Source organism: Orycteropus afer, unplaced genomic scaffold, assembly GCF_000298275.1.
Source record: "Orycteropus afer afer isolate SDZICR_OR568_19922 unplaced genomic scaffold, OryAfe1.0 scaffold00315, whole genome shotgun sequence".
NCBI classification, from domain to species: Eukaryota; Metazoa; Chordata; class Mammalia; order Tubulidentata; family Orycteropodidae; genus Orycteropus; species Orycteropus afer.
This window is the reverse complement of record NW_006921902.1, coordinates 903,550-916,638: the sequence shown is the minus strand read 5'-3', so window position 1 is coordinate 916,638 and position 13,089 is coordinate 903,550. Positions and strand designations below refer to the sequence as shown.

Below are 13,089 nucleotides of genomic sequence, written 5' to 3'. Positions count from 1 at the left end.
AAAATAATGACAATGAGAGCTAAAATTTACATAACATTTTCCTATATTGTATCAAGTACATCATATATAGATGTATTCAATTCAGTAAAAAACTAAACATATAATAATTGATGAGCAATAAGATCCTTGTGTCTTGCCGTGTGCATCAGTAACATTGGGACTGTGCTTTACTTGTCAACCTTGGGGCTTCTCAGCCTCAGCAGCCAACAGCTGTGTGAGTGAAGAAACACCTCTAGCTCCAGTGGGCCATGAGCAGGAGGCAGAAAAGTCTACAGTCTGTGTGGAGAAAACCTGATAGTATAACTAAGCCTCATTGACTTTTTTAAGGAAGATTTATGTGTAAATCCCCTACCTATAGTAATAGAATCTACCATCCATCTGTCTGTCTGTCAACTTGTCATACTCTGGTGGCTTACATATTGCTAGGATGCTAGAAGGTATGCCACTGGTACTTCAAATACCAGTAGGAACACCCATCATAGACAGGTTTCAGTGGAACTTCCAGACTAAGAAGAATGACCAGGAAGAGAGGCCTGTTGATCCACATCCAAAAATTAGCCAATGAGAATCTATGGGTCACAGCAGAATAATGTCTGATATCAGGCTGGAAGATGAGCCCCTGTGGTAGAAAGGCACTCAGATTACACACTGGCCAGCAACAATAGACTAGTGCATACCAATGACTGTGAAGATGATAGAGGACCTAGCAATGTTTTGTTCTGTTATACATGGTGTCACCATGACTTGGAGCTTATTCTATGGTGACTAACAATAACAACAACAGAATACATGCATTCCCAAAATGTTAAGCCAACCAAGTTCTTTCCCTAGATAAGATCTCCTGATATTGACATATAAAATTGTGATTGTTGTTAACTACCATCTTACAAAAACATTAGTTAATATATCCTCCCAGAAAACTTGATAAGTTATTGGTATTTATCACCCTAATATTTGTGAAGTTACATTTTAGTCTGACTTCAGTTCTATCAATATGTTTCTCAATTTGGATGTCTATATCAGAAAACCTCTAATCTAGGTCCCTGTAAATCTTACTGTGGTCACACAGGAGCATATTTGGAGGGTAGAATGAAAATCCATGTATGGTCTTTAGCTAGATAGAAGGATAGGAGACCCAGAGAGTTCTCTGTATTTTCATTTCTCCACTTTGGTAGTGTTGTATACAGCCTCCCAGGAGACCTGAGGTGCTACCAATCACTGTTCCAACACTGGAGTTTGGAGAAACAGAAGCAGCTGTCCAGAGCTAATTTATTTCCTAATGCCGCAGCACTGTTAATTTGTAAATTACACTGGTAATTTGAGCTATTATTAATTTCAGATGGTGTAGGGCAAGACTAATTAAAATATGACACCATTTGCCACACATATATACCAAGGACTACCATTTAAAATTAATGGAAATATTAAGTGTAACACTTGTCTCAGAGATGCTTTGCACAGTAATTATAGCATTGTCATTAGAGAAAGAGCTGACAAATGTAAGCTTGAGTTTGGTAGCAAATAAACAATGACAACACAAAAGGGACCAAAAATGCTTCAGTTTATTCAAACTTCTTCTCCTTTCTTATTTTCCTGCACTCTTTCTATAATCAAGCTTTTTTTTTTTTGGCCTCATAAAGAAGATGCTTAAAAAACAATAATAATAAAGGACTTCTGGTAAGATGGCAGAATAGGCAGACAAGCTCCACAGACCCTCTTCAACAAAGAAAAGAGAAACCAATTGACAGAGATACAGAAGATAATCCTGGAGCCCTGAACTTTGAAAGGAAGTATACAGAAGTGGATTAGGCATCAACTAGTGGAAAAACCGGGAGCTCTGGTAGCATAGTGGCTAAGACACTTGCCTGCTAACCAGACGGCTGGTGGTTCAAACCCACCAGCCACTCCTCGGAAGGAAGGTTGGGCAATCCTACTTCCGTAGTGGTACTGCCTCGGAAACCCAAGGAGGGGTCGCTATGAGTCAGGTTTGACTCGACGGCACATAACAACAACAACAACAACAAGTGGAAAAACCTGAATGAAAACAGTGAGTACAGAGATGATCAGAGCAGTGGACTCTTCACCTAATCTGACGGGACCAATAGCCTGAATATTTCCAAGTGGTATTGGGACCTGAGAATTGACCTAAAGATCAGCCCTGGTCACTAAGGGCTGCAGGGATGACTGTACTGGTAGCCTATGACTAGGAAGGGAAATAGCAAGGAGGAAGACAACCTGAGCTGTGGACTTTCAGCTGTCTGAAGGGTGTAGCCATTTTGATTGTTTACACACGATGGCCATTTTGGATATTTAAAGTGACCGAGGGTGCAGCCATTTTGAAGGTTTATAAGAAGCAGCCATTTTGAATATTTAAAGTGACTGAAGGCGCAGCCATTATGAATGTTTACAAGTGGTGGCCATTTTGGATTTAAAGTGACAGCATTCTCATTCAGATTTCAGGGACCTAAGAATAGGTTCCATTTGCAAGGATGACAGGCACATATGGGAGGCAGACAATGGGCAAGGAGACAGGTGGTAAGTGTATAAGTGCTACCAACTAGCAAATAGAGGAACACAGTACAGTTCCTTGCTTATGTAAATAACATACAAACAAAACAAAGAAAATGAAAATCGTAGGCTAGTCACTCCAGCATACAATCACCGAATATATATAAACACAAAAAAATCACAATGCCTAGGAGACAACAGAGTATCACAGTCCACACAAAGAAGCAAGATAAAGCAGGAGAAACAAGGGACCAGGATACAGACCCAAAACGCATCTCTGAGGAAGATGCAGCATTGGAACTTCCCAATAAGGAATTCAAAATAATTATATTTAGGTACCTTCAATGATTTGAGAGACAGATCAAGGAAAATACAGGCAAAATTGAGGACAACACAGGGAAAACCGTGGCACGATTTTGAAAGACAATACAAGAACAAAATGACAAAATGAATGAAAAATTATAAATGATACAAAATCTATACGCAGAAATCCAGAAGATTAATACTAAATTTTCAGAACTAGATAATGCATTGAATGGGCAAAAGAGTAGAACTGAATCAATGGAAGACAGAATTAGTGAGACTGAAGGCAGATACCTCAATACTTCTTTGGAAAGGGAACAATCTGAAAAAAGATCAAAACAAAATGAAGAAAGCCTAAGGTTCACGTGGGATACCATCAATAGGAATAACCTATGTGTAATCAGAATTCCAGAACAGGAAGAGACAAATAAAACTGCAGAAAAAATTGTTGAAGATTTGTTGGAAGATAATTTTCCTGGTATAATGAAAAATAAGAATATATCCATTCAAGAAGTCCAATGAACCCCAAACAGGATAGAACCCAAAAGAAAATCAGCAAGATATATCATCATCTAACTCACCAAAACCAAAGACAAAGAAAGAATCCTAAAAGCAGCATGAGCTAAACAAAAAGTTACCTACAAGGGTCAACCCATACAAATAAGCTCAGATATCTCAGCAGAAACCATGCAGGCGAGAAGATAGTGGGATGGCATATATAAGAAAAGAGAGAGAAAAAATTTCCAACCAAGAATTATAAACCTGGCAAAATAGTGCCTCAAATATGACGGTGAAATTAGGAGATTTCCAGATAAGGAGAAATTACTGGAATTTGTTAAAACCAGACCAGTCTTACAAGAGATGCTAAAGGAAGTCCTTTCATCAGAGAACCTATAACAACAAACAACAACTGACCATTAACACACCTGATGACATAACCCAAAAACCAATCCAGAAATAGAAATATCCGAAGTAAATAAGCCTACAAGATTGTAAACAGGAAACCAGGGACATCAATTGACAAATGAAGACAACTATAAATGAAAAAGAGGGAAAGAACTGTGGTTACAGAACTTCTAAATGGTAGGGAAGTGAAGACAACTACAAACTAGAATGGACTGTTCTAAACTTGGGAAGAAATTATAAATCACAGGGTAACCTTAAAGAAAAATGATAAACCTTCACATCAAAATTAAAAGAGGACCAGTACAAATATTTAGCAAATAATAAAACAATAGCAACCAAGAAAGTCATAACACAATTCAGAAAATGAGCTCACCACAGAAAATTATATGGAACAAAGAAATCAACACCACAAAAAAGCACATAACAAAATGACATCAACAACTTCATACTTGTCGATAATTACATATCTGACAAGGGACTTGTTCTGGTTACCTAGTGCCACTCTGACAAGAATATACTACAAATTGGGTGGCCTTAACAAACAAGAATTTATTCTCTTACAGTTTGGAGGCTTTAAATCTAAGTTCAATGTGCCAGGCTCTAGGGGCTGTGTGAAAGCCCCTCAACCTTGGGCTTCAGCTCTACCTCTTGCTCCTGGCCCACTGAAGCTAGAGGCATCTCTTCACTCAGGCAGCAACTGGCTGCTGAGGCTAACAAGTTCAAGGTCAACAAATAAAATGGCACAGTCCCAATGTTACCAAACACACGGCAGGTCATTAATTCAAGTCCATTGTAAGTCACAAGGTCAGCAGAGCATGGCAGGCTGCTAAACAATGACACGGCTACATGCAGGATCCAAGCATGCCATAAGCTAGAGACTATCCCTAAGGCTTCTTCTTATATGCAGGAAGCAGATCACATCCCAAAGGCAGCTAATCAGCTGCTTGTGGTAGATCCCACCCTGGAGTTGATTGCCAGTCTCATCATGGGGAATAACTACCACCAGCTTCCCAGCCACTCAACCAGGCCCAGCCAAGTTGACATACAAATTTAACTATCACAGACTTATCTGTAAAATTTATAGAAAATTCCAACACCTCAACAACAAAAAGATTAACAATCCAATGGAAAAATGGGCACTAGACATGAATGAACACTTCACCAAGGAGGATATTCAGGTGGCCAGCAAATACATGAAGAAATATTAACCATCAGAGAGATACAAACCAAAACAATAATGAGATACCATCTTACCCCAGCACTAATGGCAAAGTTCAACAAGACAGAAAATAATAAATGCTGGTGAGGATGTGGAGAGATTGGGACTCTCATACATTGTTGGTGGGACTGTCAAATGATAAAACCACTGTGGAAAACAGTATGGTGATTCCTTAAAAAGCTAGAATTAGAAATAACATTTGACCCAGCAATCTCATTACTAGGCATATATCCTAAAGAAGTGAGAGCCAGGACAAGAACAGACATATGCACACCCATGTTCATTGCAGCACTAGTTACAATAGTAAAAAGATGGAAACAACCTACATGCACATCAACAGAAGAATAGATAACCAAACTGTGGTACATACACACAATGGAATGCAATGCAGCCCTAAAGAATAATGTGGAATCTGCAAAACACCATATAACATAGATGATGTTGGAGGAAATTATGCTAAGTGAAAGAAGTCAATCACAGATGAACAAATATAGTATTAGTTCATTATTGTAAAAAGTCAAAAAGTGGTTTATATATGGAAGGGAGCTTTCTTTGTTGGTTACCAGGGGTGGGAGGGGAGGGGAGGGAACACTGAAAAAAATAAATAAATAAAAGAAAGAAATGCATTGACCCATATCACTTTAGTTTTGTGTATTTCACTGTACATGTGCATAAATTATAATTCAATAAAATGCATTTTTTTTAAAGTGAAAATAGTGAAAACAACAATAATAAAGTCTACTGAGACAATTTGAAGTTTCTTGCAAGTTGAGACTGAATCTCTGTGGATTAATGCTGATTGTCCTCTCTGTATCCTGGAAATTTTTAACTCTATTTCTACTTATTAATATGTCCCTAGTTCTTCTTGTGAATTTAGTTACTCTTGTCTCCTTGTTATAATGGCTATGGACTGTTATTTTGCTATTCTGTAAGCAATAGAGGCAAGAGAGTTTCTGAACATACATATTGTAGGTCCCATATGGCCTGGAAGAAGCTCTGGTGGTGTTGTGGTCAAGGCATGGGTCTAATTACCAAAAGGTTGGTGGTTCAAACCCACTAGCTGTTCCTTGGGAGAAAATGAGGCAGTCTGCTTCTGTAAAGATTTAGAGCCTTTCAAACCCAATGGGAGTTGCTATGATTCAGAATTGACTTGAAGGCAGTGGGATATGGCATGCAGACTCATGAGAAAATGCCAGGTTTGGCTTATCACTGGATAGCAGCACATAGCATGACCAAAGAGTGAGGACAGGGTTGAGCAAGATAGTGGCAGAACTTTATATGATCAGTGTTTCATTGTTATTGTTACTGTCCTTATCTTGAGAAAAATGATGTGCTTACCACTGTCACAGAGCCCATACAATCATAGATTACATTTCATAATTTCACATATATACTTCTTTGTGTTAAATTATTTTCAAGCAGTTATCATTTTCATGTTCTGTATTAACAGAAACATGTGGGAGACATAAAGAGTTGTCATGACCTGAAGGAAAATAAACCTTTCCTCCCTTCCCCATAAGGCTTTTGATCAAGGAAGTACTTTAGGGCTACTCATGTTAAGATGACTCCTCTCTACCTGAAACTATATGCATTCAGGACGATTTCAGGATCAAAAACTAAAACAACATGTGGGTAATGTGTATGTTTTCAAAGTGCACTCATGTAATATTTGTTTTCATTTGTTTCTCTAAACAACCCTGTCAGGTATCAGAAGTATATGTATACTATGTCTGAGAAAATGTCCTTCAATTGCCATGGACAATATCAACTTATTATTGTTGTCCCAGAATAATTATTAATAGCATCCCCTCTTACCCTTAAATGTACTCCAATTTACATGATAAAATGTATGGTCATACTAATTATCCTCACTGGACAGATGAATTAGAATATTCCTGGAATGTAAGCAGACAATTATTTTTGCTATTCATTGTCTTCAGCAAGGAAGCTAAGGTTCAGGGTTCCTGTGTGAAAGAAGTTTTAAATAATACTATCTCAGCTTAAATGTCATGGTCTTTCCATAATTGCTTATTTGTGGCCAGACATCAAGTATAAAGTCCAGTAGGTACTGGGTCATTGTATTCATAAAATTTCATTAAAGAAACTGAATCTCAGGATGATTAAGTAACACAGTAAAATTTGAAGCTGTTTCTTTTTGCCTTAAATACCTTGCTTTCTGCATTCTGCCATGTTTGTTGTTAGGCATCAATGTGAAATCTTCCTTGTTGCTCTGTTGTAAGGATCTTGTACCCAAGAGTTCTAGCATATTGATGTTTAGCAAGTTGATTTCTGCTTATCTAATTGATTGTCTAAATCTAAAAGCAGAAATACTTGCATTTCCACTCCCTTTTGTGATCTGGGTGTGTATGTACATGCATGCATATCTGTATATGTATGTGTATGTATGGTACATTAGGGATGCAATAATCAAGTCTACTCTTCAAGGCTTAGTCTAAATGATTCCCTTCAAGGCTTTATCTAAATGATTCCTTGAGATTGTTGTTGTTGCTGTTGTTGTTGTTCTGTGCCGTCGAGTTGGACCCGACTCATAGTGACCCCTCCTTGGGTTGCCAAGGCAGTATCACTACAGAAGTAGATTGCCCAACCTTCCTTCCAAGGAGTGGCTGGTGGGTTTGAACCACCAGCCTTCCAGTTAGCAGTCAAGTGCCTTAGGCACTATGCTACCAGAGCTCCTTCCTTGAGATTAGAAAGGATTAATATTCACCCAAGATGCCATACTCTGATCCCAAAGTGAGACTGCTTGGCAAGATTCAGGTGGTGTAAATGTCAAAATTATGAATCACTTATCAAGGACCAGTAATTCTCTAGTTACTGTGCTTATGTTCAGATAGCAACACAAACTTTTAAACTAGTCCATTGGGGAACAAAAGAAAAGTTGATGATGGAAGGGGTAAGGAGAAGAGACTGAGGAGATAAGTAGAGAACTAATATCATTCTTATGAATCTCAACTTTGAAATGGCATAATTCTCTGCAGACATAAGCAATTTATACCTCATTTTCTAAGTTTATCCCTTTGCTATTTTTCTTCGTCTCACCACACTTCTTTGCTTCTCCTGCAGCGGTTGGTTTTGTAAGTGAGGATGAATACTTGGAAATCCAGGGCATCACTCGGGAGCAGTCAGGAGACTATGAGTGCAGTGCTTCCAATGACGTGTCCGCACCTGTGGTACGGAGAGTGAAGGTCACCGTGAACTGTAAGTGTCCTGCTTTACCCTGTGTGTGCCTGAGGTTGGCATGCTGCTGTTGCAATAACAGGGAGAGCTACTTCATAGAGCTAATTGTTAACTTAGAGTGGCAAATAAATTATCATTTTTTTCACATTCTGCTTTCAAGAGCAACAAATCCAAATTCTAGTTTTTGGTATCTCAAATGTCATGGTGTCATATTAAAAGAAAAAAAAATCATAGCTGAAAGTAGTTTAATATAATCTCAAATTTGGAAGTTCTTTAAATGAAATCCAATGCATAATTTACATAAACTTGTCTTCAAATCCCAAATTCTCCCATAATTTACTCACATTCTTCAGCTGTCAACCTTCTCTCTGTCTAGACCATTTATGGAATCACCATAAATGGTACAAAAACCATGTATTGAGCTATAAAAAGGAAATATTACAACTTCTATTTATGCTATATTCATTTTACTTTATCTTTTAGCAATCACATATGTTGATGCACAAAGCATACATATAATTTAAATATAATTTTACAAGTATTCCTATATTGGGGATATAGCTCAAAAAAAGTTCTTACTATTGTTTGTTATTGTGTGCCATTGAATCCATTCCAACCCATAGTGACCCTATATGATGAAATAGAACTGCATCATAGGTTCTTCTAGGCTTTGGTCCTTATAGAAGCAGATCATGAGTTCTTTTCACCTGCGGAGCCTCTGGGTGGGTTCAAATCTATAACCTTCAGTTAGTTAGTAAGTTAGTACTTAACTATTGTGCCGAGTCTTTTTTTCTTACTAATAACCCACTGTCATTAAGTTGATTCCAACCCATAATGATCCTATAGTACAGAGTACAACTGCCCCATAAATCTTTACAGAAGCAGACTGCCTCACCTTTCTCCTGCAGAACAGCTGGTGGGTTCGAACCACCATATTTTTGGTTAGCAGCCCAATGTTCTAACCACTGTGCAACCAGAGCCCCTTTGTCTTACTAATAAAAGCATCCTTTTTCTTACTAATAAAAACATCCTTTTTCTTACTAATAGAGGTACAGGATCCAAAAAAAAAAAAAAAACCCAAAAACTGTGTTCTCAACCACTCAATCTCCTTTATCAGTTTTCCAAATCCCTTCTGAAATCCAGCCCACTCAACTTTTCTCTCTCATCCTTTCTACACTCAGTTCTTCAATGTACACTGACTAAGTTCTTTATGACATTCTAGAATGTTTTATTCTATGCTGTGCTCATTTCTTGAATTCTTAGAACGGAATAGTGACCAATTGCTAACCCAGCAAATAAGAAACCTTTCTCCTTTTAAACGTGGATGGGTGGAAGTAAATAAATGCTATTTTGTATATGTCAATACTCATTCTTTAATTATTTCCTGTTATACTTCAATATGTCTGTTTCTGTTACAATTTGAGCCTAGTTAGTAAGAAGCACTTAAGCAGGGAAATAGACTATGGGGTTGGAATACAATTACATAAAATTTAAGTGGGGATTACAGTGCTACTATTTTTAATACTCTATCCATTAAAAGGAGCTCTGGTGGCATAGTGCCTAAGGCATTTGACTGCTAGCCAGAAAGCTGGTGGTTCAAACCCACCAGCCACTCATTGGAAGGAAGGTTGGGCAATCTATTTCCATAGTGATACCACCTCAGAAACCGAAGAAAGGGTCTCTATGAATCGGATCCAACTTAACATCAGGGAATGAGTGAATGTGACTGATCTGTTAAAAATAAGGAGCTCCAGTGGTGTAGTGGTTAAGTGCTTGGTGGCTAGCCAGAAGTTCAGCAGTTGGAACCCACCAGCTGCTCCATGGGAGAAAGATGTGGCAGTCTGTTTTTATAAAGATTATAGCTTTGGAAACACTATGGGACAATTCTACTCTGTCTGTCATATAGGGTTGCTATGGGTCAGAATCAACTCAACAGTAATAGGTTGTCCAATTAAATTTTTTAAAACAAAAATAAACAAGCCAAACTTAAGATGACTTACAGTTCATAAAGATTAACCTAAAACATTAGGTAGTGGAAGGTCCAAAACCACCAAACCAGACTCACCACCAATAAATAGATTTTGACTCATAGTGACCCATATAAGGTTTCCAAGGCTGTAAATCTTTATAGAAGTGGATTGCTTTATATTCCTCCTGCACAGCAGCTGGTGGCTTTCAACCACTAATCTTCTGGTTACCAGCCAAATTCCTTACCTACTACACCATCATGGCTACTTAATGGAAGATCATATACAGGAAAATAATCAAAAGCCAATGATAAATGAGAACACAAAATGCATGCCAATATCCATCGCTAGATGCAGGTCCAGAATTTGGCTTTGAACTGTTAAAGCAAAGAAAGGAAAGATTATCTGCTTTAAGATTTACTTACCAAGTGAGTTTCCTCAGAGAAATACTGCTTTTCTTGGTACTGAGACCCCAGAGAAGTTCCTCTTTGGGATCTCCACAAAAGTGTACTATGAAATACAGTCAACTGTATCTTGTATAGTATTCCTGCAATAAATTGATTAGAAAGTTTGTTATGCTTATTTTTCATAACGTTCTTTACTTAATGTAAACTGTTGGATTGACACAGGTAGTTTGGGAAAGACTTCAAATGAATGCAAACCAAGTATGCATGTCTAGTTTGGGCTGGCTTGATTAGGAGATCCATTTTAGAATACCTAGAAAAATTACTGATCTGTATATCCTTCAGGCAATTCTCTCTGATTAATATTACTTGCACCTGAGTTTTTGATGGAAATTAAACAGTTTGAGGCTATGTGCTCTGGCAAGAACCTGGTGTGCAGAAATTAAAATCTCTGACTGTCATTTTATGATGGGTTGATATCATTCTATGAACATTAAAGAGTTTAAATGGGAAGTATGCCTAAACACCTGATCATTCCACCTCTGTACAGAGAAGAACTGCCTGCTAGAAAGACCAAGCTTTTACTTTGAAAACAATGGAGTTAAAATCTTACAATAATGAAAAATCTTCCATTCTCTGGCACAGTTGTAAAATGAATTCACATTACAAGTAAGCAGAAATAGGGCAGGGACTAAAGAACAAAATCAGTGAATGAGGCCAGCTCTTCATTCTTAAATGCATTTTTAAATAATACTGGATGTTTTCTCTCTGCAGATCCACCATACATTTCAGAAGCTAAGGGCACAGGTGTTCCTGTGGGACAAAAGGGGACATTGCAGTGTGAAGCCTCAGCAGTACCCCTGGCAGAATTCCAGTGGTACAAGGATGACAAAAGGTAAAGGCTCTCTCCTTACCCCATTAGAGCAGAAAACTTTGCCAAGTCCTGAAACCAGAGGGTTGCACATGAATTCCTATAAAATCCTTTTCTGAATTCCTCCTATTTAAAAGAAAAGTATGTATTGGGGGAGTATAAGTTTTCAATATTTTGGCTAGGTTTCTCTTGTTGTCATGCAGAATCATCACTTGCCAAACAACTAGACTGAAAGAAAACTTTTTTTTTTTTTTTAAGGAAAGCAAAATCTCAAAGGAAAGGCCACTAAAAATATTGTGAGGCCTATGAATGTTTTCAAGGACAAGAAAATAATATGTTCTGCCTGCAAATATTTCTGACATACTCTCAAACTTGCATTAAGGGGAGATTGAATCTCTCCAGGCCCAATTGTAGTTAAGAAGTTAGCTGGCAGTGGATAAAAGAGACATGACCTGATTTATCCCTCCTTTGTGCCCTGCTTGTTCTTTCATTGTTGGAACAAAGAGGGGGTCTCCTCCCTTTCTTCCCATTGTTACAGCCATCATCAGGGCATTTGTTGTGATTCACTGATGGTTATCATTGCAAGAAGTTATAGAATGGCAAGTCAACACAGAGCTCCACAGATTCCTACCTCCAGGCAACATGACAATCACTGTTATCAACAACTATTTTAAGGTGCATGGGCAGCAAATGAATATTTGAGGGCTGTCTATCTTTAGAACATTTTCATAAAAATGTGGGTGTGATGGAAGGAAGCAAAAAATTCCTGAAGTGTTTAGGGGGTAGAGAAGGATTAAGGAATTTGAGAAGCTGAGAAAGATAAACAACAAGAAAAGTAATTCCAAGAAGGAGAAAAGTGAGAGAGATTTCTTGGCCAAAGTGACCAAACTGTAGCCTACTTCTTAGAACATCATCAGTGTGCCTTGGTCTTCTCTCTTCATGCTAACCGCCAGACACCAGAAGTTCCTCTGGTCTGAACCAATCATTGGAAGTTTGTTGAACACCAAGCCACTTCATCACTTAGTCCTTCCAAATGAGAAGCAGCACTTTTTAAATTTAAGGATAAACTCTAGCATCTTTTCAGTGAAGTATGACATATCCACCTAGCTCATTTTACAAATGAAAGAATTTTCTCAAAAGAGGAAAACAAACTCACAAAGCAGTAAGAAGATATATAGTCAGCTTTCTCTCTTCTTCCAGTAAATCAAGCAGAAAGGAGTGGTGCTTTTCCAATAAATAAACAGGGTTATCCTCCTTAGAATTCCTGCTTCAGTTGCCCCCACCCCCAGTGGCACAATGTACCCAGCTGCTAACCAAAAGGTTGGTGGTTCAAACCTACCAGCAGTTCTGTGGGAGAAAAATTTGGCGATCTGTTCCCATAAAGATTACAAACTAGGAAACCCTATAGGGAAACTCTACTGAGAATTGACTTGATGGTACACATCAACATTTTACTAAGAAAAAAACTGAAGTATGAAGGAAGATAAATATATATTAAGAGAGAGAAAACTGCAGGATCAGTTGGTAGACTTTCAAGTATCTAGGTTAATCATCTCATTTTTATTCTTTATGGGGGAAATGTACAAGCAAAAGACAGAGAATAATAATAAGATCTTAAAATATATTGAAGAAAGAGTTCCGGCAAGATGGCGGACTAGGCAGAAGGACTGCACAGACCCTCTTCAACAAAGAAAAGGGAAACCAATTAACACAGAC

The 13,089-nt window shown here is 37.9% G+C and overlaps 1 protein-coding gene across 1 annotated transcript in view; it reads left to right on the top strand.

Moving 5' to 3' along the window:
• NTM (neurotrimin) overlaps window positions 1-13,089 on the top strand; it is a 921,102-nt gene that overhangs the window by 881,558 nt on the left and 26,455 nt on the right. The window contains exons 4-5 of the mRNA XM_042782435.1: window positions 8,018-8,152; window positions 11,277-11,397. Of these exons, the coding sequence (XP_042638369.1) occupies window positions 8,018-8,152; window positions 11,277-11,397 (256 nt within the window). The remainder of the gene's footprint in view (window positions 1-8,017; window positions 8,153-11,276; window positions 11,398-13,089) is intronic.